At 44.0% G+C, this 27,090-nt stretch overlaps 1 protein-coding gene across 2 annotated transcripts in view; it reads right to left on the reverse strand.

The window, feature by feature from the left end:
• Window positions 1-7,393: 7,393 nt before the first annotated feature.
• LOC105703912 (delta-sarcoglycan) overlaps window positions 7,394-27,090 on the reverse strand; it is a 126,398-nt gene continuing 106,701 nt past the window's right edge. Inside the window, exons 3-6 of one of the 2 annotated variants that reach the window (XM_012432696.1) lie at window positions 20,070-20,337; window positions 10,127-10,316; window positions 9,421-9,613; window positions 7,394-8,019 (exon numbers count right to left, since the gene is read on the reverse strand). In XM_012432696.1, the coding sequence (XP_012288119.1) occupies window positions 7,680-8,019; window positions 9,421-9,613; window positions 10,127-10,316; window positions 20,070-20,337 (991 nt within the window). In that variant the 3' untranslated portion in view covers window positions 7,394-7,679. The remainder of the gene's footprint in view (window positions 8,020-9,420; window positions 9,614-10,126; window positions 10,317-20,069; window positions 20,338-27,090) is intronic. The other variant, XM_012432697.1, reaches the window with a different exon arrangement.

Here is a 27,090-nt window from a genome sequence, read left to right on the forward strand (position 1 = left end):
TCGACTGGTAAAGGGTTACACGTGGCGAGTCCTTTTAACATATCATATTTTGACAGGAGTGATTCTTTCTAATAAATCGTGCTTTCAATTCTTACCTTTTAACGCGGAATGTTTTTCACTTTTCAATATATAGGAATGGGAATTCATTTCTTTACGAGTATGTTTTGAAAATGGTATTATTACGGATGATACATTTACGGATATACGAATAAAGAATTTCTTACAGAAAAAATGTAGTTGCAGCTAAACGTCACAGATGGTGGCGTCAAAATATAAACAGTCATGAATTCATGGGATTTCGGCGGTTTTACATCGATCTTTTTATCATTACTTCACCGAAATGAGATATGGAACCCGTCAGTTCGTGTAATTCTCAACGTGGACTGCAAAAGACTTCACATAAAAATAAATGTCGGTAATGGGACGCGCGAGCTTATAGTACCTTGAGTATTAAAAACGGCATTACCGGCAAAAAGGGTATATATGAATTTTCTTTTACCGACGTCGATTAAATTTCTCGGCGCCTTTCGTATCATTTTAATAAAGGATAAAGAATTTACGGTAGGTCGGTTTTCGAAACGCCGCCATTGGGCCACTCGTCCTCGGCCCGATCGCGAGCGGCTCTCAATCCATCAAACCGCGGCAAATGACGCGCGAGTTGGATGACAAGGAAAAGAAAAGGCGCACGTGACGAGGAGGGACGGGAAAGGGGGAAGAGTCACGAGGAAAATGGGAAAATGCTGGCGTCCCGTCGCGGCACCGGCACCCTCTGATCGGCGCGCGGCGTCGCCAGAGATGGCGCCACTGCGCGCCCGGCCGAAAGGAGGGGGACGAGAGGCATCACAAATCAAAGAGGCGGTGACAGTTAATTCATAACTCGCAACCCTTGCTTCAACCCCCGACTCTCGCCCTCGTCCCCGTTTCAATCTGTACTCCCTCAGGAGTTGCATGAGACGCGCCGGTGTGTACGCCCTACACCCACGTGCGCGCATGCCTCTGTCATTCTACCTGTACTTGGTCACTTGAGAAAATTTACGGCTTTTGGTCGCTTAGTTTGGTTTTGTTTTGTCTATTGAGGAGCTAGGCAATTTCTACTTGGGTGAAGCCGAGAGATGTTAACGCTTTCGATACACCCGGTGGCTCTAGTTACTATCATGGCATGCTTATCGTGTCCTACAGGTGACTACGGTCCCTCATTGCACTCTCCCTGTGTCTTATGTCTTATGATTATGGCCATTGCCATAGTATCTTTCGTACGTTTCGGACGTTTGGAAACACGATAAATGAGGATATATTTAACTCTAGGAATCGTTTTCGTTTAGTTGCTAAATTCTAGTAGTTTATCTACTCTGGATTGTTTGGCGGAGACTAGGAATAATTTCCCTTACTTTCTACATCAGTGAGATGGGTACCTTTGGGGATGCGCATAATGCCGCTCTGTTTTTAGTTAACACGACAGAGGAAGAGGTCTACTCAGCTTTTTCGGTAGATTAAAAACTTTCAAACTGATATGAATAATTTTGGTAGCACTTACGTGTAATCATTCGTCCTAATAATTCCAGAATTTCATATACCCTTCCGTTTTTCAATGTTCCAATATTTCCGACCTGCACTTTTATGCTAAATTTTGACATTTAATGTTCATCGAGAGGTACAAAAAACGTGAAATTACCGCATTTGCGGAACATATGAAATGTCGAAGGAATAGGTACTTACACTATCTGCGATAAAGGTTGCTCCAAATCCTTATCCGTTCCTGTACATGACTTCACCCTGTATAGGAATGGAGGAACTCGGGGAAAAAGGTACGCCAGTCCCTTTGCGCCATCCCGGAGGAAGTTCGGGCTGCAGATCGATTTGCGAGCCCAGGAGGACGGAACTCTGCTGACGGTTCTGTCGACGAAACTCCTGAGAACTCTCAGCCCCATCGACGAGGCAACTTTAATTGAGATGCCGACTCGAGGGTTCCATCGGCCAGCCGGACTATCGCGCGACGAAACGCGGCTTAGCTTAGTCCGCCGGACTATTTCCGGTTCGGCATCGAGCACTTCCGGTGATCGGCCTCAGTGGATACGTACAACTTCCCCCTGGGAAAGTCCCAGGATTACGAGCCATCGACTGGTTTCACTGTCTTCGTGATTTAGGGCAGCTCTTAAGATTGTCCACTGTTACCCGCTCGTAACGAAATCATTCCTGAATTCCTAGGTCGAATAAGAATTTCAAATCGGGTGGGGAGGAAATACCAAATAAAAGAAGAATTAACGATGATTAACGATGAATTATTCCACGAGGATGCTGTAGATTCGACCTGAATTGCCTTGCGATGGGGTCGAAGAGCGAATCCATAAATTGCACGCTTACATATGGAAGACCGGCTAAAGATGCCAGTCGGGGGCTAATTTCTTGCCTGTTGCACCCTTAACGCGAAAGAAACCAAACCAACTGCCAACTGGGCCGGACTTGAAGGCGTTCCATTTCGCGTCGTTCTTTGAGCTGCTCGACTGCTGCCTCCGAGATGGCCTGTACTCTTGGCAACGAAGTTCCACCCCGAGTCGTAATTTAAAAAGCGAGGAACGGGGGCGCAGAAATAGGAAACAAATCGACCATTTCCACGCGAAAGCGTGTACCCTCGACTCCAGGGATCGATAACTGGCATTCGTAAGTGTTAAGGTGAAGTGAAACCCCCTCGAATTGTTTAATTACTGAAAGGCGTATCATTGGCCTTCTGTCCTGAAAACGAATGCGTCCCAGACATAATAATGGATCATAACGAATATCGAAAACAACTTGCATAAAAACGTTTTACATTTCAGTTTCCATGTCTCGCCAAATTCTCTCCCCTTATTAATAGGGGCATTGTCTATCCTATGCATACGTAACATTGACGCATTTTACGTAAAATCCTGTACGTAATAAAATGAGTAACATTTGAAGGCATTAAGCAGACTTTTGATGACGAAACAGACTTTCAGAATACGTTGAAGGTATATATTTGCCTCTCCATTAGGTGATTAAAGTACTGGCAGAAAATTGCAAGGAATTAAAACATTTACATGCAGGTATGGATGCCGTAACTGAGTTTGAAAACCCGTAAATGTATATATTTGCCCCACCATTAGATGATGAAAGTATCGTGAACATTTTTCTTATTTGTTTTTATCACAGGTCGTGCTTTTCCGCGAAAGAGTTAGCGCATTTGCCGCCATATCGTGTAGCAACGTCGGCTTGTTGGGGTGGTCCGGACAAAATTACAATTTTGGACTGTAATTCCGCCCGGAGAAATGGCTCCACATACCAAGAAGGGGGGACGGCGAGAGGAGGGAGAGATTTATCAACAGCTCGTTTCGCACTAACTAGACGCAGGTTACGTGGCAATTCGAAAGATATTCCATCAGCGGTCCGATGATGGCACGACGGTGCATTAAATTGCACCCAAACGATGTTGAAATTTAGCTGCACTCTCGTATCACCAAAGGGAGCCACGTCCGTTCGTCCCTGACTTACCCCTAGGCTCACCCTGCACCTGTACGGTGCTGGTACCATTTCGTTTCGTTTGATCACCGCAGAGTAGGATTGCCACGTTTACAAAATTACTCCGGAAACTATTTACCAAAATACCACTTCGAAACCTATTTGATTACATGTCAAACGAAACGTGCTCCGAAATGAATTATTACCTTTTCCCGCTCGTGCAAACATTTAATTCCAAAGCGAGCCGTACGAATTAATTCCTATTAACTTCTTAGGACGTTAACTATCGTTAATTAAGGTTCATTGGCTGAAGCGAAGGGAACATCGGTGGCTTAAGCCTGAAATTTTATTTTTCTAAAAGAAATTTTTCTTATTTATCCTAGACTTGAAACAAGATCACATTATTTTGGGTGAGAAATGAACTTTCACGAGCATCGCCTTCTTCCTTAGGACCTCCATTATCACGTGTTGAAGTTTCAAATTATTCGGTGCATCCAGTTTACAGAAAGTTTTATAAATATTTCAATGTTTCATATATGTCCCTTTCATATCATCCTCATTGTTTAGAAAGAACCTTCATTGTTTAAAAAGGGGTTTCGTTGTTTAGAGAGGCCCGCCGGTCCTTTTGGAAAGATAAGACCTACTCCTCTTCCTTGGCGATCCGATTTCGAAGCTTGATGAGGACAGTTTATCCCTGTAGCCGAGGTCGGTCCTCGTTGCATCCTCGTCCACGAGATATCCACCTTGCCTGAGACTTCCTTGTCTCAGAGTTTCGCAGGGGCACGGTTACCTACACCGCCACGGTGGGCTCCCATCTCCTTGCAGCGCAGCGACGCACTAATTTGTATTTAAAGCTTTATTGGACGTACCCGTACTGTGCGACAATTTCATGGTTCACGGAACCCATCCGGGCCATCCCGTCGCCTATCCGCGTATATTACACGGGCCAACCTCGCCCGAACGAGCTCGTAGCCCTGGATGTTTCCCTGCAAGCCTACCTTCGACCTATCAGACCTATCCGACCTATCCAACCTGTCCGACCTACCTGGGCCTTTTGCTAGATTGCTGGACCATCCAGGGACCATGTTGGAAATAGGATCAGCGATCGATCCTATGATCGCATCTCGATCGACAACCCTCCATAAGCCAGTATCGCCTAGCTGACATTGGAATTAGTCATCGACTAATCAACTCATTAACTCGTACCGTCCCTCGGATTTCACATCCTAAAAGCTCGTAATGTACTTGCTCGAACATCGAGTTGCGAGTAAATAAAATTATTTACTCTAACTTGATTTAATTAATTGAACATCGTGATACGGTTTATTATTTGAAATGGCATGCTGCACAGGTTATGAATGAACTTCTGAATTTTTTTAAGTTACTTTCACGAACGGTTCTTTTGAGGAAATCAAGGTCTGAAAGGCATTACGATGGGGATAAATTGTTTATTTAAGTTCTTCGCTTCGTAAGATTTTTTTCGTAAACGGGATGAAATGCAGATGGAGACTTGATAGCTGGTCCTGAAATCACTCTATCTTTTATCAACATCCTGTAGTGCGCTGTCTGTAGTATCATTCCGTGTTTTGCATAGAGATCGCGCTTTTGAGAGTAATGGTATATTACAGTTTTCACCGTGGAGCGAATACACATTCTAACTATGAATACATTACGTTTTTATAAACCGGTGAAACTCCATGGAGATTAAATTCATTGTTGGACAGACTAAATCCACCGTTTAGAAACGTGCTCCTACCATGCATTCTAGTTCTTAGCATTTTAAAGGGGAAAACATACATTGCACTTTCATTGTGTTTAATGCTCTTCTATTTATTAATATTATATCGATAAAGGTAATTCAACTTTAAAATGGACTAAGAACTACGTAGAAAGGGTCAAAACGGGCGAGGCGAAATTTTAATCCAATCGAGTTTCAAGTTCGTTCAATTTCTTAATTAAGAATGAACCGTTTTCCTAAAGTCTAATGATTTTAGAAAAATTAAAAGTACTGATATTGCAAGATATCCCGAGGGCTCGCATCGTCGATCATTTCTACCGCAATTACTGCCATTTGAAACGTCAGCGACAGTGGAGGCGCCTCTTCTGGAAGTCTCGAGCAGGCGTCCCGACGCTCCTCTTCGCCTCCCAGACTCTCGGTCGTTTACGTATAAAGAGACTCGAGAGCATTTTTCATCTCGCGCCCATTTTTTATTCACCCGTCGCTAATTCACACCTCCGGCTGCTCTTAGATTGGCCTTTACTCTTACCTAGGTGCACTTTGTTTTCCTTGGGTGCAATTTTAATCTCGAATTCCGAGAAAATTACCTCCCCGTCAGATCCCCTTAAGCGGCTACTAGGTGAGATTGCCTCTGTTGGCTGTCAGGACGGCTGACGTATAAGGGTAGGTCGGTCTCCACGAAAATGCCGCGCCCCGACGGCGCGTATCCTTATTACTACCGTGGATATCTTTTTTAGCCCTCTCAGAATTTTTCCAACCACTTTATTCGCTGAATGGAACGCTGCCATCGGAGTCGCATGGCCAATCTTCTCACGATGTTGGCTTAGGGCAATTTTTATAAAAGAGCGCGACCCAGCGGTTCTTTCTTAATTCATTTTTTACTCCCTGAAGCGACGTCTCTCCGTGCCATTAATAATTTCGTAAATTTTGTTTTAGAATGGTTTTGGTAAAAAAAAGTGTCTTTTTAAATTATTCTTAGGAATGGGAGAGTATGGGGGAGTTGCGCTGTGTGGTACCTGTAAACTGTTGAGCATCTCAGAGTAGCTTCATCGTACTTAGAATCTTTGTAATAATTACTTTGTAATAATCATGCGCGTCCGAAAATCATTCCTGTAATGTAGATAGTCGAAATTTCCCGACTAGGGGTGACAAAGTACGGGGGATAGTATTTTTATAGTCGTAAAGATTGAAAGTCTAGATACTTGTGAACCACCGATGGGTCGATACCGCCGGTACTTTTAGGCGACGTTGTTATTTTCGTGCATGCACTTCGTCGTTGAAAGATTTTTTATGACTCTCTACGTGATGTCCGAGTGCACAGCAGGTGCCAAAGTAACACTCTAGAAGTCGGTGCAACATTGTTCACGGAATGATTTCCCAGGTTACGCGGATCGCTTTCTGCGTAAAAGCAACGCGACGACCGCGTGCAAATCGAATTTCGGTATTTCGGCATTAACCGACCGCTAAATTCAGCCTCTAAGAACATTAGCGGTTAACCGGGGCAAACATATACCGGGAAACGATAGAATGTTTGGGCGAAAACCCGGCAAGGGATGGTAAATGCGTAATCTAACGTCTACGGTGTACCCGCCGTCCCACGTGTTGACTGCCTTCCACTTGCTGCAGAGTTCCTCGACCTCGGTTCTTGCAGAAGCCGCGAACACACCGCAACACCAGCCCAAGTACCTTGTTTGTAGTAGGTATTTAAAATACACGTGTCTACTATTGACAATTGTCCTACATTTCGTATATCTCGCAGCCTGGTATGCTGGCTTATTATGAGACAAATATGCGCGTATGCCTCAAAACTAGAGTATTCCGAATAAGTACTGCTCGATTCTGTGGTCTAAGACTGAGGGTCCTTTCTGTCCACTGTTCCTAGGAACAGTCTTGGTTTAGCCGCATCAGTTGTTAAGGAATGATCACGTCTTCTAAACAATGCTCGATCATTTTGCCTTGGTCTCTTTATGAATATTTCCTTTACTGTTAGGATTAATTAGTCATTTTATTAATTATACCAAGAACTCCCAAGTTAGAGTATTCCGCGCACCCTGCAAATCGTTCCTTCCGTTGGAACAACCTGAACAAGGATCGTGGAGGGCAGGGAGTGAATTCAGCCGAGCCTAGTCGATCGCTTTTCAACGGTAATCGGATTTTATTGATATACAAGATATACATCGCGTGGTAGCTTCGGCGACACTGCTACTTACAGAGAGGCGTGCGCAATTCTCGTCGCGAGGCGAGAGTTTTGCAGAGACCCTCGCAGAGGACCTGGACCATCCAGGACGACCTTCCGCGTATGGTCCAGGTCCACGCTGCCGGGGAAATTTTTGCGTTCGAATCCATACGTGGTTGGCGCCCTTTCGTACAACTTGACACGTAAAACGCACATCCAGACGGAGCTCTACGACATCGTCCACTTCGTCCCCGGATTGGAGAACCTGGTACCCACGTGTTACCCCGTTAACTATTAGCAAACGCTCTTGTCGGCTTGACAGACGCCTTCGGGCTTGGCGAGGAACAGTTTGCCGTTTGCACAGGCACAGAGTTGGTACACCGTCATCTCCTTCTGACCCTGGTGAGTCCTGGCGTAGTGCTGCTCCCTGGTAGGGTGGCCTTGGCCGACCTGGCTGGGAGTCGCGGTCCGAAGACCCGTCAGGAAGATGGACTTGGCGTCGAATTTTATGGCTCCTCCGGTGCTCCGCAGGCTCAGATCCGTCAGACAGGAAGCGGACAGCTCGCCTGCCCAGGATTCGATCGTCACCTTCTGCGGGGCTCTTATTTTTAAGGTCCTCGTCGCCGATTCTAACCTGTTTGCGGAAGATTCCCTCTTTGAGTTTCATTGTAATTTTAAATATACTCCTAGTAGCAGAAAATATTTCCCTTATATTTTCTATACATTTATGATGTATATTTTGTATATATTTAGCAGACATTTGAAATATTTGCAATAGTTTACTTTTAATATTTTTCTTATGAATATACAAATCGTTTCGTTTCTTTTTGATATAAGAATTTTTTAAATATTGTCTGCTGAATACATTATAAACGTTTTGAAAATATTTAAAATCAAGGTCATGCGTTTTGCTACTATAATGAGATAACGCTAATTTATTATTTTTCATATTGAAGTATTTCCTCCCGCGTGAAACATTACACCAATCATTTGAAATAAATAATTTCTATACTTTTTTCTTGAAATGGCAGCATTTGTACACGAATGAATTTTGGCGTAATCTTTTGACATTTCCGCTTTCGTTTATCCCGATTGGGGGGTTTTTCTGTTCTCGAAAGTAAACGGTGGATTATTTTTCCACCAAGGGAATCACTTCTTTCCTCGGGGTGTCTTTCGAATTCATCGTCGATAGCGATTGAACATACGCGGAATCCCAGCCGGCTTTCTCTCCTCCTAAAACGAATTATTCTCGGAATGTTCTTAACGGCTCGAGAGTGCTTCAACGTTCATGCGGACCCCGCATTTACGATCTCCGAGTTATCTCGACTGAGGAATAATCGATTCCCGCGGTACGGGTGAACGAGAGGCAAAGCCCTTCCTTCCTTCCCCCGGTATTTCATATCTGGCGCAAATCCAATCCTATGAATATAATTTTCCGCGCGAGCAAAGTTTTATTGTAATCGTAAATCCGTCTGTAAATTGCGCGGCGCTATCAATAACCGCGATGGCAGGACGACTGCCAGTCGGTGGTGGTAGTCGGTTTGGCTCTGCGAAAAAGAGAAGCGTTGTCTCCGGTACATCGAATTTTGTCGAATATCTTGGAGTATCGGAACAGGTCCTTAGGTAGTCACATAAGTAACATGTTCCTTGTTCCATAAATCACAACTTTGATTACAAGAAATACACGATTTAAATAGGAAGGATGGGACCAATTGTCTGAAAAAAAAAAATGTTGTATCGTTGTACTTTAAATTGTGCGTGCACAATTTATAGTACAACGATATATCATTGCACTCGAAAAGGTAAGGATTTTTTTCACCGATTGTAACTCTAACGTCATTAGATTATCCAAATTTAGAATGATGCCCCTCTACCTTATCATTAGGAAACTGAAAGTCCAATTAAGTTGTTTTGACGTTCCATTAATATCTGTTAATGCGCAGATGAGGATGATATTTTGTTACGGGATTTTGAAGCATCTTCTTACAGTACATTGTTCTCATTGTCTAAAATATTAAATAGAGAGAAAAATTACGTGAGCTCGCGTCCAGATCCAGCCATGACCAGAGGTGTCTGGACGCTCCCTTGGAAGACGGCGCCTCCAACACCAGTCACTCTCAGCATCTTCGCCCCCACGACGACTTCCTCGTGGTCTGCTGAGAATAGGATCTCGCCTTTGGAGTCCGTCACCCGGAAGGATTTCGACACGCAGTCAAATCTATCTTCCGCTGAAATTGAAAGAATTCTTTGCTTACAAAGTGTTTAAGGTGATATGAGAGTGACTTTACATCGATCTCTTCATCATTACTTTACCGAAATGTCATATGGAACGCTTCAGTTCGTATAATTTTCAACGTAGACTGTAAAAGACTTGAAAATAAATAAAAATGTTGGTAACATGACGCGCCAGCTTATACCACTTGAGTATTGAAAACGGTATTCCCCCAAAAAGAGTATAGATTAATTTTATGTTATCGACGTCGATTAAATTGCTCAGCGCCTTTCATATCACCTTAATATCAGGCAACACGCATAGCCGTCGCGAGGGGTAATTAAAAATCCCCAAAATGCATAATTACCGAAAGAAATAAGTTGCGTGGATGGTATATAATGTTTTTCCGTGCTATCCTGGAAAATCGGCCGATGGAATTGATATAGCATTTTGGCCGTGGAAGCTTCTCCATTTAACTGAAAAGAGTCCTCGACGAAAGAGGCAGGCTGGAGTATCGGGAAAATCTTACCCAGAGTAAATTTGGCGAGAAGTCGGCCATCCTGCGACCTAGCCGAGGCGGTGAAGTTACTCCAGGACTCTAGCACCAGGTTCTTGCCTCTCCTGGACCTCACGGACGAAGCCACGAGAGCGTCCAGCACAGCGGCTTGACCTCTCAGCTCCAACCCTCCAGGAACTACCCTCAGTGACCCGATGCCCTCCTGAAAGAAGGATCGCAAGAAATGCCTCGGGTTCCTCCTAGCTGGCGGAAGAGAATTCTTAAAACGTTTCAGGATTTACATTTTTCAAGTACGAATTGAAATACCGGGACGATAATAAATATTCCCGCCCAGAGGAGAGAACGTCTATTTACGAAATTACTCACGTCTACCTTCGAAATTGAACGCTAAAATGCATTGTGGACATTCCGGCCAGGGTATACAAGGTATTATGCAAATGTGCTGTAAAAGTTTATAATAGATATCCATAAATTGTCAATGTTAATCACCGAATATTGGAAAATTTAGAGGCAAATATTATCTGATAATAAAGATATACGCTCCCCAAGGGGAGCATCCAGAAATCAATAGCGCACCGGGTCGAAGTTATTGATTTGGAAATACATAAATTATCGAAGTCTAATGGAGTCATTCAGAGCACTGGGATAACGTTATTTGAGGTTCATCGTTATCCACGATGCTTTCAATAAAGCAGATAGAAAATCAATTGTTAATTATATCCTCAAGAGAATATCGGTACGAATGCCCTGAGCTTCCACGGCTATTTGTCGATGGTGAAAGACAACATTGAAACGAAACACCGGATCGGTAAAACAATCCCTACAAACAAAACACGTGCGCCGCATCGTAATCTCAATTATCCACGCATAACAACTTAATTTGGCATTCGTAGTCTGCTTTCCCACGTTAACCCTGATACTAAAAACGAAAAGACGGTATTGCGCAGGGCGGTGCATCAAGGGAATCAGTCATGTCCGTCACTGTGCGCACTAAAGGGACATTTACAATCCCAATGGCCATGATCAATTGGGTCATCGAAATTGAAACGTCTTACCGTGCAGTGTACACAGGTATTGCATCGAGTTAAAGTCGATGCGAGCGGCAGTTCGCTTTATCCCCGAACCCGGAGATATGTTTGCGTCGCCTATATTGGTTTCCGATGATTGGCCACTCGATCGGAAGCAATTGCCACACCGCACACGGGTACACCGGAAGTAGGAATGACGGTGCTCGCATTATACCGTATACCTAGAGGGGCGGGGATCACGCTCGAGCGCTCTGGGTGCGCGCCAGGAAAACTGGGAAGTACGAACAAGCACGGGCTCCGCTCGAGGAGACGGGGACGTCTCTTACGGGGTCACTCGATTAGCCTAATCGTTCAGAAAACGATACTCTTTGTTCCACTCGACGGTACCGTAAACTCGATGCCGAGGCCTGGCTTCCCGCGAAACCGCACCGCAACTGCACCCGCTTTGGGAAACCTCGGTGGAGGAGCTTTCCGAGCACGTGGTCCGGTGGGCACGTGTCGCCAAACGGGAGGCCCCAAATTTTCCGACTTACCGGTGACGCCGAAATTCCGGAACTTCCGGTTGGGAGAAATTTCGTAAAGATCCATGGGAAACGGGCAGAGACGCGGGGTGTATTTACGTTTTGACCAACATTATTGTATCTGTACAAAGAAACGCTTGAATTTGAAATAGTTCATTTTGGAGTTTTAAGGTGAAGTGAAACTCCTTAAATCAGTCGATTCGAATAAGACACTTTTTCTTAAGGGTATTGGATCAAATTGTCCGAAAGTTTAATACATTACCCGCAAGAATTTCTGTAAAAATATTTTTTAATATCGAGGAGGTTTGTGCACCTGTATGAGACGTTGTAGAAAGATCAAAGGTTTATAGACGTTGGTGGGGTATGATAAGCGAATACGTAAAGTGCTTATGGCAGCAGATAGTACACGATGAGCGATTTTAGCGAACGCGTGCAGTACCTGTTGGCACAATCGTATCCTCATAAAATATACATGATGCGTACGCATGTACCTATCCGCTACGTAAGTAAGACTTACAGTAACCTAGTTCTCGGCTATGTACCGTGAATGTGCATGTTAATACGAAACGTATATTGGATCTACATACAGCGGGGACGAGAATAGAATATCCATCCTGCGTCTTCCGTATTACATGTTTCTATCGCTTGTAAGTACACCGGATCATAAATGTACAAACGCGTGACTTATAGATGTGTACAAAGCGTACCTAGGTACATTTCCCGTCTTAATGGCGTAACTTACTTTGAGCAGAAGCGCGTGGAAATTTATTGGAATTTTTATAGTTGGTGTCCCTCCGATATTAATTATGACCAGAGAGCGATATGAAGGATGTTTGAGGGTGCAACAAATAACTCTTAGCTATATTATTTATACGGAAGCTGTGGAGATCTTTCGCAAGATTCCGTCGCGAGGATTTCCTTCATTTGGATTCACACGCCCGGGAATAATGTAATAATACTCATTTTTTATTTATTTCTTTGCGTTCGCCGAACTCTTTGGTTGCATCGTCTTACCTACGACTTCCCTCGAGACTTTACTTCCGGTTTTATCCCCCCTTTCGCAGAAAGGGTTTCACGTTCTATCTCAGTTAGATTCATCCGCGAAGGATTATAATCCTTTCGTGGGGCTCGACTCAGAAGTACTTGGCAACTCTCAGCCATCCCTTCGCTGATCCTTCGGGATTCCTCCGAAACTTAAGCTTTTTAGGGAAGCATCCGGCTAATCCATTATGCAACTGAATAAATAAACCCTGCTTTGAGGTGCTATTTTCTGCTTGTCCTCGCCGAAGGTACGGGCGCAATAATTATTACCCACAATTGCGTGCAATTAAACACGATATTTGTATAATACAGCAATTTTACCAATAGTTTGATTTCATCGTCGCAATTTAAAATCCCAGATAAGTACATTTTTTTTAAATAAATTTCACGAGCAGCGAGTTATTCCTTAGGCCCTCCATAATCACGTGTTAAAGTTTCAGATAATTCGGTGCGCCCGGTTTGGAGAAAAATATTATAAATATTTTGACCTTTTGTTATGTACATATCTTTCATATCACCTTAATCCGTAGGGGCGTTAAAACGAAGTGAAACTGGCATCGCGGTGGTGGCGACTGGTTGCCAGTCGGATTGCCGGTCGGATTAGTCGCGGACCGGAAGTTAGGCGACTGTACCGTCCCACTCCGTGATAATTATGCTTGGTGCATTAGCGCTTGCGGTGGAGTGTCGCGGCACGGCCCACCGGTTAGGACTGGGTTAACTCGAGGCGGCTTGGGGTAGGTCGGTTATGTAAGGCACGTACGTAAGTGTGAAAGGACGTAAAGCAGCCGCTTAAACGAGCGTTACGCGAATTCTCCCCCGGCGGCTCGGGGGGTGCGGAGCTGGCGTCGAGAGGGTAGTTTCACCCCGCGGCCTGGGCTCACCCCGAAAGAGATTTGCCCCGCGTGTTTGCATGCCACGCTTAAAAGAAACGCAAGGCGATTTCGGAGGATGGAATTAATTTCCTCGCTTTGAGGTACGACATCCTCGCGAATCCGACTTTCGGCGGACACGATTCGGGCCAACTGATTATCCGATGTGTACTTCTTGAGATACTTGTTGATGTTTTAAATTCGGGGATGATGTTTTAAATTTGGAGTCTTGAACATGCGTAAAAGGTATTGTCGGCTATTGTTGGAACGTATTTACAAATTTATGAACAATTATTGGGTGGGTGTTGTACCCCACCCTTTATCTAGCTCAGTGGCCTTTGCAATTTCATTTGACGGCAAAACAAGTTATCAACATTAGTTCTGTCTGTAAACATTTTCGTCAATGTCCTCGTTACTTCTCTTGTTGGCACGATATGAAAATGGTTGTTTTTGAATTATTGTTGTTTTGTCAAATGAATCTTTCATTACCCATGTATTTTAAATTCGAATGTCGTCCAAAAACTGGATGAGATGAATTAATTCTTGGGATTGGAATGACTATTAATACGATTTCTACAAATCAGCTGCTTTTCTTCTTTGGCATACTGTCCGAATCCTTTTTTCCAGGGAAATAAATACGCAGTTTCAAAATTGTTTATACGAAGAGATTTAGACGCTAATGAAACATGGCATTCTTTGCGCAAGCATTAGAGGGTTGACAATGACAGTGACATTCTTTGCGCAAACCTTAAAGGGTTAACAATGAAGGTTGACATGTCCGAATCCTTTTTCCAGGGAAATAAATACGCGCTTTCAAAATTGTTTATACGAAGAGATTTAGACGTTAATGAAACATGGCATTCTTTGCGCAAACACTAGAGGGTTGACAAATTGTTGTTATCTCCACGCTGCCGCGAAATTGCAATCGATCCGCTGCAAAGAACTCGTTACATTTGACGGTGTGGACCCGTGTACACCGTGAGCGGTTTCGATTGTGTTGATTTAACACCATTCCGAGTGTACATATATTCTCGCCGCTAAATTTAACAGCGAATTTTGCACGGGGTAATCGCGCTGTCACATTGCCGTCGAGCGGAGAACAGATACGCCATAAAAACACTTATTTTAAACAAGCGGGCTTCGCTTTAATGAAATTCATCCTCCCCTCGCGTTAATCCGAAAGAAACGTTTAAATTTTCCGTAAGAGGGAATTTCACTTTCCCTAGAGGCTGCTCCTATTGTTACGCCGTGCCGCTTATCGCAACGTGAAAAGTAGAACGTATAAAAAAGCTCCCCGTCTAAAGGAATGCCACTGAAAAATGAAAAGGAAACGAATGACCCTAGTGGAGTTGCAAATACACCCAAGATTATGAAACAATAAAACGATTTCGAATGCGCGGCATTTTCTCACGGAGGTAAATTAACGATCTGACCTCGAAAACAAATTTAACGATAAGATTACGTTCCGACAAGTCGGAACACTAAATTAACGATGATATGAATAGCTGATATGAAAGGGTCAGTCTATATATACCAGTGAAGTGAAATCGCAGGGGAAAGTATTCGTTTTAAATTTTATCACAGGAATACGAAGGCCCTAAAGCAGGTGCTGAAACTCATGAAATTTCATGCTTCATGAAAAATCAACTCTTCGTCATTTTTTACCGAAATGACGTATGGAACGCTTCAGTTCGTACAATTCTCAACGTGGACTGCAAAAGACTTGAACATAAATATAAATGTCGGGAACAGGAGGCGCCAGCTTATGTTCCCACTTGTGTATTCAAAGTGACGTACCACCAAAAATGGTACAGATGAATTTCACATTATCTACGTCGATAAAATATCTCAGCGCCTTTCATATCATCTTAAAGAACAAAGAACGCCGGACTAAGGATTCGCGTAAGTGGCTGCTTCCTCCCCTGATCTCCACCCCCGCCGTTGAATGCGTTGGCCGATTATTGTCCGCAGCCGACCTTATTTATAATTTTCTTCCCGTCCCACTCACGCGGGAAATAAGAAAGCCCAAAGGCGGGATCTCGGGGAGGCGACGCTAGAGGGCATCATTAATGCAGTTACGCTCGCCAGGGGGAAGCAGCGTTCCGTTTCGGATCCTCCCCGGCGGTCCTTTCTCTCCCGTCTATCGGCCGGTTTCTCGCGCCCCTTAATATAATAATTTATTGTATTCCTCCTCTAATTAATCTTTGCCTCGGAGCCAGAGTATCGGGGACAAAAAGCGACGCGACCGCGGGGAAAAAGGGACCGAGAAGAGTCTCGGGGTCGGCGGGGACCAGGACGAAGTCCCTGGATCTGGCACGGCCGATGCTCGGAAACGACCTGGACCGGTATAGTCTTCCAGAGCCGCGATAGCGCGGCCTTATGGACCTATAGAGTCTCCCGCAAGTGTCTCCGAGGCCGATCGATCTGGACCACTGGAGTGAAATCCCTTCGGCCTCCCAGAAACAATAAACTCTCTCCTTGCGCCTGCGGTTGCGCCCGGGCGCGCACAACTTAGTGCTACCCACTCAAAATTCATGGTTCCATCTATGGTATATTGCACTTGCACTTGGTGGCTCGGGACTATAATGGATATGCTTTAGTACTGACGATATATAGGTGAATAATCTATAGATATGGGGGTTATGGGGGTTGGCACGGCGCAGGGTATTACGTGGGTGGGGTATCTGCTGGTCTGTACGGCCATTCGTGTAAGCCGTTAGTGCCTATATTGCGGACCATTGCCATGTACTAGTGCTTCGGGTTATTGAAGCCGGAGTGTTTCTCAAAATCCTGCCAATTCCTCCGCCGAGGGTGGCTGGCCGATCCTCCTCGCAATATTTCAGCGATATCCTACCCCGACGTCGTCTCGAGTAACGAGACGTACCGATTTTATGGATTTTTAGATACAGTGGATCCCAGGTTGGTTTTTTAACAACCGTTGGTATGGAGGAGATTAATTCCAAGTCTCGTAAACAGTGTTATATAGCTGCGGAGGAAATGGCAATACAAATCTTACTTGTATATTATATTATTGTTACGTAGCGGTGTTTGGTGTATATAGGATTCAGTTTGAATAGGCTTCTCTTTTAGCGAGTATGGTAACAAAAAGCACCTTTGCTGGTAATTGCCGCTTTTGAAGATTAACGAGAGGTAGGTTCCTTTCCTCTTAAGCCATACGTTGAGCCGTTAGTTCCACGGTTATGCTTCCGGAGGATATAACTAATCGAAGCTAATCCGTCTGCGTATAAGTACCGTTCCCCAGAAATGGGAAGAGATTAAGAACGATCCGATTGCGCCTCGATTTCCGGCGTAATTTTAGTTTCATTAAGCCGAACCGTCGTTTATATCCCAGGTGCCGACCGCGAAGGATTCGTCTTGCAGTACCTTGGGATAAGGTGTCGGAATTTAAGGTGAAGTGAAACCCTCCTCAAATCAGTCGATTCTGATAAGACACTTTTTTTTTAAGGGTATTGGATAGAACCGTCTGAAACTTTGACACGTGACCCGTGAGCACTTAGGAATTATCCTGACACTTTTCAAATTTGGATTTTAAAAACAAATTTGTTAACTTAGCCCATACCAGAACCAAAATGGCGCCAAGTTCTTATATTTCGATCGATATACAATTCTTGAAGGCTGTAATGTGAGAAACGAAAGGGTCAGGACAATTGTCGGGCAATTTAGAACACTCTGGTAATCGAGAAACTCGCATTTGCATTGGATAAAGGCAAAGAAAGTGTCTTACGCTAAAAGGATGGTAATATGAAGTCTTGGAGTAAAAATTTAGTTGACACGGAAATCACAGATGGTGAAGGAGGTCCCTCTGCAGTCAATTAGGGCCTCAGAAACTATGAATCCAGGGGATTTCTGGAATTTTACTTCGATTCCTATTTAATTATTGTACGGAAATGACAGATGGAGTATGCCACATTATACAGTACTCAATATAATTCGACACAGCTGTCAATATAAAAACAAATGTAGGTATTTAGAAAAATCTTCTTTACCTACGTCGATCGAGTTCCTCGCCGTGTTTCATTTCACCTTAATTGAGAAAAATAATTTCGGGCGATGCGGAACGTCACGGGAATGGCAACCGATACCGGTTAATGCGAATTTCAAGAAGCGAGGCGATATTAAAGAGATACAGGACTTTCGGAGTGAAATAGGGGAGGCAGGGTTCTCTCGTTAAATATGAATGGCTCGGAAAGAATGGTGGATGAAGGTGGAGAGAGAAGTACAGGAGATATAAAATATTTCCGGTCCGCGAGTGCGCGTTTTATCCGGACCCCTCGGCTAGGGGGCCGCAAAACTTGAAGGAGGTTATCAACGTTCTGAAATTCTTTGGCGAATCCTGCCAGGACTCCGAGTCATTGGTGCGTCCCACGACATTTGTCGTATTCGCACCGAAGGATTCTTCGGGAGATACTCCCGGAATTTCGCGTACACGAAGGCTCTCCAACAGAATTACTTTCCGGACAAGTTTAGGATATTCTGAGCTATTGCACGTTGTTAAGGAACTGCGCCAAGGAGTTCCAGTTTTCAGACCGATGGGTCTTGCTTTTCTTGCGCACTTTTGACTTTCTATCATTGGGTAAAGTTATTTCAACCAACTCATCTAACCTCGCTCTCCGCAATCGACGAAATGTGGAATTTATATTGCGGATGGGAAACTTTCGGAAGAACATTATGGCTTCGAATTTCACGAAGATTATATGGTTGGATGGTTTGTGCCGATAATTATTTACAGTACCATGATTTCTTTATTAAAATTTCTTTCCATTGTCCGTAACGCTCATTATATTACGCTGCTATTGACTACAATTTTTTTTCATTCATAAGATTCGATGAAATCTCATCGTGCGAAACAAATTCCGGATATAGCGCGGTAATAGATGTACCGGATGCGAGATTGAGAAAAAATTGGGGATGATTTGACGAAGGGTGCGAAGGAAAATAAGGGAATAATTATCACAGACTCCTTACATGTCTCATTATATTACGCTGCTATTGACTACAATTTTTTTTCATTCATAAAATTCAATGAAATCTCATCGTGCGAAACAAATTCCGGATATAGCGCGGTAATAGATGTACCGGATGCGAGATTGAGAAAAAACGGGATGATTTGACGAAGGGTGCGAAGGAAAATAAGGGAATAAGTATCAGAGACTCCTTACATTTCCCTCGAGATGCTCAAGCCGCCCCGGCTCAAGACCCTTACTTACGGATTGATACTCAATTTCCGCCGAGTTTAGCTTCCTATCGAGGCATCATTGCGGAAGATTGAGGGGAAAGTGTCGATTTCGAAGTAAACTCGATAATGGCGCTAGAACGAGGGAGTTACCGAATTACCCCTTGGGATTACGCCCCGCACAATTCGCGTATTCCGATGGAAACGAACTCTCCGATTCGATCAGAGATTCAGAATTAAGTCGGGCTTTGCGCGACTTCACGAACCCCGGGACGGAAAATCATACATATTTTGCAGCTTCCTACAACCGACGTAGCTCTGAACTTCGTATTTCACTAAGATTCCGCATTATTCAGAACCTCGGCCGAAGTGAAACTTCGCTAAGAATTGTTTCCCCGGGAAATAATCCATCTTAACTTTCCTGGTTAACTATTAACGTTATCTTTTGAGAGGAGACGCTTATCTACACTGTCAGGAGGAGATGGAAAGCGGAGAACTCCTCGGCAAGAATTACTCGAATTACATGATTTAAAAAAGAGCTTTTAATGTCTTGTACAAGGTGAAGAACTCGTTCGGCGATGATTATGAATTGCTTTTTTCATTTCTTTGTGTGTGTCTTTCATTGATATAGGGGTAATAATTAAAAGCAATTAATGGTTAGTGACGCAGTTAGTTTACAGGGAGGTTTCGTAAATGCTGGAATCCAATTACTGAGGGGGTAGAAATTATGAAAATTCAAATTCAGAATGAACAATCCCTATTCATATGGTTTACCGAGAGACGATGTAGTTACGGGAAATTATAATCATCGTCCTTATTCCTCTTTCGACCTCCTGCTCAACCTCGACAGGGTCTGTTAATCGGTGCTGGAACTCGGGTGGAACTCATTTTAAAGCTTTAAAACAGAAGCAGGCTTTAATAGCTGTCCAAAAGTTGCTCGGTCGTTTCCCGAGAACCATTTCCGCTCCTAGAAATCCCAACTTCGTTTCGAAAGGAACTAAAAACCAATCTTTTCGCGATACAAGTGTTTCAGCTTCGATATCGAACAAATTTCTATTTATCTCGGACAAGAACCAAGAAAAGGACATTTCCTTTTTTTTTTCTTTAGGGCCTCCATAATCACGTGTTAAAGTTTCAGATATTCGGTGCATCCCGATTGGAGAAAAGCTTGATAAATGTTTTCACTTTTTTATATAGATATATAGAATGTCCTTTTTATATCATCTTAAGAGCTCGGTTACTTACCGCAAAATCAACGGTAAACATCGTAAAAAGATATAAATATTGAGATGCACGACTTACGGAGCTAAATTCCATGACTTTGAGGAGCCAGAGGGTTAGTGCCAGATTTACTATGACCATGACCATAAGGCCAAGGACCAGGGAATAGAGGCATCTCTTCCTCCACCCGTAGACGCCCAACCGGAAGCCACTGCAAGATGGCGGCTTTTCGCCGGACTGAGCCATCCTTGGGGAAGGTCCTGGAGGATTTTGGCGAGCCTCGCTTTGTCGTGATATGCTGTTCGCGTTTCCGGGCTCGTCCGACCAGCTTGGCTGCCCCCGTGACATTCTGCAAGCAAGAACAAGACCCTCGTGAAACTTAGCTTTCGTTAGAATTTACGAACTACTTGGCCGACTTTTGGAATTTCGTTTAGCCGGCGTTAACAGCTTGTACCGGCGAGCACGAGCTTCGAAAGCTCTTCGCTGCAAACTCGAGCGTGTAAAGTTAACGAGTGTTTTCTCCCGGCACTGAAAAACGTGGGTACTTAAAACTTCCATACTTAGGCAAGCTCTCGTCTTCTTCCAAAATCAGGTCTGTATAAATGTCAATGATATACTGCGTTGGGCATTGTCACCGTGGTTTGGTTATTGAGGTGAAGTGAAAGCCCCCTCAAATCGGTCGACTCGAATGAGACACTTTTTTTTAAGAGCATGGACCTAATTAGGACAGTTGTACGACAACTGAGTGAAAATTTAGTTGACACGAAAATCGCAGATGGCGCAGGGAGTCCCTCTGTAGTCAACAGGGCCTCAGAAACCATGAATTCAGGAACTTGTGGAGTTTTTCTATGTAAATTGTTCTTCATGTCCTGAAATGTTGGTTTTACGGAAATAATTATATTAGCTCGATAAAGATAATTGTATCGGCAAGGGCGTGAAAGTAAAATTATGTTATTTCCAGAAGGGTTCGAAAAACACTGCGATTAGAGAAATTGTTAAGCAGGGCATGTCAGGACTTACAGTAAGAGCTCCATTTCAACCCGCGCGAGTAATTCGAAAAGTGAAAACAGTCGTACACCGCTTAGTCGCGATTCGAGGAGATCCACTTCCGGAACCGAGGAGGCAGGAGCCTTTGGCGGTCCCACGTCGCTTACTTGCAAATTAGTCCGGAGTAATCAGTGTTAAGCCAGCCACGGTGGCAGGTTAGGAAATAGTAGGCAGTTAACGCGCCGGGCAGACCAGGATGGAGACCTTATGCAAAGCTTCCCGCGAAATGCCGAACATAACTTTGCCCCTAATCCCGGGGCCGTCCTCCGAAGACCCCGGGTGGCCGGACCCCTTTTGCGCGTCTTCTCTCTCTTCCATTTTTCCTCAGTCCCCCGAAAAGCGCGGGGGTCCTTACCTTTTATTTTTATTTTCACAAGGGCGACCTCCGGGCTGAAATATTCAATGCCGCTCGCCTCCCTCGGCTAATTATACCGCGCGGGGGTATAAAAAGCTTCGTCGCTGGAAATTAAAAGCTCGGGGATAAACCCGCGGAGTGGCCGCGGGCATCTCGTTTTCCGCAGCTTTCGCGGCTTCCTCCGTGGCCAATCCGCAAAAGTATCGAAGCCTGCCCTCGATTTCGAATTCCCGACGAAATCTGCCGACCCCGCGGAGGTGTCCTCCACGTTACCTCCTCTTGTCACGAAAGCTCAACCCGGTCGAAGGCCTCTCAGGCCAGAAGGATGCCGCCTGAAAGATGCACGCCATCCCCTGGGAAGGGTTGCGCGAAAATATTGCCAAGTTACGTCCGGGGATGTGCAGATGCTATACGGTATTGGGATTCCACCCGACTAAAGTTGCCTCGGTTAAATCGACGATCTAGCTTCGAATCGGTCTTAGCACTTCCCTTGATTGAAGCCTTCGGGGTCTGCGACCCGGAGGAAATTCCGCAAATTTAATATTTATTTCTATTTCTATCTTCTCTATTTTCTGCCAAGATATATGACCAACTTATCTGCTGGGAAATGTTGATGTTATTGAAAAGTTTACACTTCGTGTTGATTGCAGCGAAATGGAAACGTGCAGAAATAAGAGGAGCGAAAATGTATCCTTTGTTTTTCCTATTATATCTTTTTTACCCAGGCTCTAACGATATATTCCATTATAAATTTCTTGCTAATTCCGGACATTTGCATTTGCTTTTAAAATAGCGAGATGTACTCGTAATGAATGATATTTTAATGGAGATGGTTTAACTTCTTGTATTTAGGAATATTCTCTTTGTTGCATTGTCAAGACAAGACCAGGACTGATTTGTTTGCCTCTTTTAAGAGCATTGAATCTTCTAGAGTACTCTCTCGAGCGCTTCTTCAAACTCGTCGACATGATTGAACATAGATTACGTATTTGAACCATTGCTCTGCTACAATAGTATACGGCCGTATATACGAAAAGTCAATCGATTTCATTATGTACATGACCAACCGTCCAGTAAAGCCGCTCATCTGTCGAACTTCTCCAAGGCGGATTATTTTTGACAGAATGTACCATTTCCTAGCCAGCCGCGTACAAAGGACGCTACAATGAAACCTCCTTGAAATCATTCCGTGTTTGTTCCGGCATTATTTCATCTCTTTTATTTTCATTCAGACAATAGGGAGGAAATGAAAGAACAAAGCTGGCGGGATGAATATCAGAGCTCCGCCGGTATTTTGATACATCCAGATTCATCCAAAATGTAATGCAAGGTACCACTTCGACAATTACATTTACTCAAACACAATTGGGTACCTCTAAAATAACAAAATGTCCCTCCTACTCCGATACGCTCTCCCTTGCAAATCGTACGCTCTGAAATATCTATAAAAGTCTATCTATTAAATCCCACAAAATATTACGTAAAGGGCCGTATAAATTTCTAATGGAAACAGAGAGCGTAATTAAATGGCTGCCACTTCCGCAGTCGAAGAATCAGTACAAACTGGAATTACATGGAAACAATTGAGTCACGGTACAACAGGCCATTACAGGAGACCGTGGTGGGAGGAATAATCTGCCCGAAACGCACTCTGTAACGACTTCGATAATCGATCGGTTTGCGACCATGTCCTACCTCACATCCTCTTAAAGTTTTCCCGCAAGATGGCGGACGCAATAAAAAGAAGTGGTTCAATGGCCGTAGTTTTACTACCCCTGTAACATCTGCCAGACAGTCAAGTAGCTTCCCATGGGGACGGAAGAGTTGCGACCTGCGAGTTCCTGGGGAATTATTTCGGAAAGAAGTCGCGACATGTAAGGTGCAGCGAAGACCAGCCGCGACATGGAACAAGGGACGACGAGCACCGCGACGTTACCGAATCGCTTGGCGGCGTCGCAGGGTGGTGTGGGTCCGTTCATTGAATATTTCAGTGCCCGACAGACTTGGGGTGCCGGTGGGTGTTCCGAGGGAAAGGCGAGCAAACGGATTAGTGCCACTCGCGGTTTCGAACATGGCGCCACAGGTGATCGAGAAGACTTCGCGCATGCGCGGTGCTCACGTGACGCGTCTCCGGCAGGAAATCTACGAACATTGGTGATTGTAATGGAATTACTATAATATTACCAATGTCAGCTACGTACTACTTAGAAGATGTTCCTAAGAGGCACGTCGACGACATTTATTAATATCCAGATTGAAACCCTGACCCACCCCAAGGAAGACACATTGAATGTGAACACACAATCAAATATATTCTATTAATTTGAAGAATATTTATTTGAGTTAAATAGTTATTATGTTTGGAGTAACAAACACGGTGTTTCGTATGTTTACTTATAATGTCAACGTTATCCCTTAGATGATTATGATTTTTGGAATTGACGGTAAGTGAATTACGTATCGTCGCGTATAATATTACTATGACAGGATTGTATTACGAGAGTTTGCTCGTGCTGAGCCCACTTAGCGGATATTATCATGGTTGGATTTGGACGTGCTATTTCGAACCCGAGCCGGGTGCACGTATCCATATACTTTGTTATTCTATTGCAATTACAGTACCTAGCGCGGGAGGTTTTATTATTGCTTTTGAAATCAGAAGTCAAAGTATCCCCGAAGAATTTTTTCCAACCCCTAAAATCCCGAAAAGAAATATTACAAAAGCATCTAATAATTTCTTGTGCGGACATACATACATATTCGTTCGATATAAAAATTATAATTGTAAGGTTACCACCGTTTCCTTTTAATCCTAAAATATTAAACTTTTCACGTTATTAACGGGGGGTAAGAAAATCTATTTCTTTTTTCTATATGTAAATTCCCAGAGACACCGTATGGGTTCATTTGCATAATCGGTTCCCTTTTGTTCCCTACATCCGAAACCTGTACTTATCGCGAATAGTGATTGATTTCGGTACTTTTGCAGGTGCGCAAATACGGCAGTCGAATGGGAAAGGAACGCGTTAAGCCAGGTGCACGTCCACCCATTTCGACCACCTCGAAGGGCGGAACTCTCGCCGGGAAGGTGAGTAACTATCCGCAACCTCGTTTGCCGGATGTACGATCCGCACGGCGCACACGCCGAGATGCCGTATGCGTGTATTGCGCGACGCCGACGCTCGGGCCTCCACCTGTCAATAACGTACCACTACGGAAACGTAAACGACGCGGCAGCAGTATTTGACATTCTTCTGGGAATTCTAATACTGCAAAAACTGACGGAAACAGTGCAGACTTGATTTTTCGTTAAGAACGTTGCCCTGTATTCAGACAATATCCGGTACGCTTTCGCCTCATAAAACGTAATTGACCTATTCCTACCAGGAAAATATGCGATTACTTCGAATGTTTACCTGTCTCTATAAGGTGTTTTCAGTTTTTCTTCAGGGGATAACATATCACCATGGAAACGTAAACGACGCCGCCACTTGGTATACGATAACGGATTTTCAATTACCGAGGTAGATTTCATTTATCGAATTTTCTTACTACAGAATCGCGGGAACGGGGAACGTGACATATTTCACGCGGTTGATTTACGCGAGCCCACTCCGTGGTTTCGACCCACCTGGAAAGCGCGGCAATTTTGAGCGACAATTTTGTTACTTCGCCGCGGGATTTATTTTGTTTTTTTCCTTTCTCAACGAATGAAACGGGTGAATAAATAGGTCTGTTCGTTTTCCCCGGCACTGGGGGCACTCGTGCACGAGGAACGAACAAATTCATGGAATAACGGCGCGAAGTCGAAGGGTGGTGACCGGAGGGTAACGCGTCAGTGGCGCCCCCAAACGTATCGGATCAAATGGAAACGGCATTACGCTCGCGTGGTCGCGTCACGAGACCACCGGCCGCTGGCCAAAATGATATTTTTCGCCCCAGGACACTCCATACGTATCGAAAGTTGTTCGGCACGAACCCTGAGAACAACGGTTCGTATCTCGAGTTCCTAAGCAGCTTATCACATCCACTAGTTATTCAAAACGCATATTTATCTCCATACCCTTTATTAATACAATTTCGTATGCTTTCTATTACTTCAATTCAGTCACCACAATGCTTGCTCTTCCCTAAAAGCCCCAACTATTATACAGTTTAGCTATTATTTACATTTATTGAAATTACTCGAAATCGATTCGTTTTGATTGTACGTGATATTAAAAAACTCAGTAGAGTTTCGCGCCAAATGTGTATATAGAGGCACGAAACACTGACCTAGTCATTATCTGTGAGGTTTAGCCTGGCACGTAGAGAACTGGACGGAGGACGTCGTATTCTGAATCTTTCGGATGAGTAATGTCACATTTCACCGGTCATCGAAATTAGATCACGTATTCTACATTTACCCCACGGACTCCGGAATGAAGTTAGTAGAATGGATTTTATTTCTACCGAGATACGTCCGGTGTCGTTCGGCTGCAGTCTGCATCTCGGTATTTATCGGACCCGGCCGAGAGCATTGGAGTTGGATGGCGTCGCGACGCCGCACGTCGGGGGCTGTGCACCCCCGTAATCCCGCATTAGCCCACTTGCCGGCCAAATGTTTCCATCGTTCCTTCCTCGGGCGGTCTGGCGGCTCCGCCAGTGCCAGCCGCGATCGAGGTCCATTACACTCTCACTTTGGCTGCTTACCAGAATCACTTGGAGAGATTTCGGGCATTTTCAGATTGCCTCGGCTGGAAGTAACGCGACCGCAACATCGCGGTTCCCTCGGGACCCGGGGCGCCGGCTGCAGCTACGGGGTCGCCGAGTCGAAGCCCTTCTTCTTTTTCCTTTTTTTTCCTCTTCCTATATTATGTATATTCCTGGCTCGCGTTTATGCCTAGAATTTCATTCTAGATTCAAAATCCCATTCGAATTACTATTATTATGGTCCTTGCTTCTCTAGTAGAATTCCTTCATCTGCAGAGTTGAATAATGAAGCTTAATTTTATTTTTTATAGCGAATTACTATTATTATGGTTCTTGCGTTTCTAATACAATTCGTTCATTTAAATCGATTTGTTTTAGAAAATATACACAGATTGCACGAAACATATGTTAGTATTCTCTGTGAGCCATTCGCATGGAGCTTGATATAGAGTAAATACAAACTTCGATGGAATTTCATGTGGAAAAAATAACACCGTCCGCTTTGTACGGAACTATTGGGCCATCCGAAATAATCCGATGTGACATATCATACGAGAGCATAAATACTCATAAATTGTATGCCTGTCGAACTTTTCGTACCACTGTGGAGGGTTAACTCAAAAGGAATTGCGTTGCCCGATTCAGTTAAAGCTTCACAGAGGGTGGATCTTAAGGGAACGTGAATTGTATATCGATTGGTGAAAAAGTAATGCAGTGGAACCGTACCGATATTAGTAATAATTTACAACGATAAACGATAAAAAGACTACTTTGAGTTCCGTGCATTATTTTATCTCCATACTTCGGAGTTTCCACATATGCAAATAAACGCTTCCTCGAATGTCCATTATTCTTTAAAATGTTTTATTTTTCCCACTTGTGTTTCAAGCACATAGATTTTAATGAACCCCCCTAATATGTATACGAAATTGAATACATTATTTTTGTGCTCTTTCATTTTCTCCATAAGCCGAAAGATTTAATTTCATGTGCAAATACGCGTGATAT

This window comes from Orussus abietinus, unplaced genomic scaffold, assembly GCF_000612105.2.
Source record: "Orussus abietinus isolate OABI.00-Male unplaced genomic scaffold, Oabi_2.0 scaffold32, whole genome shotgun sequence".
Classification (NCBI taxonomy): Eukaryota; Metazoa; Arthropoda; class Insecta; order Hymenoptera; family Orussidae; genus Orussus; species Orussus abietinus.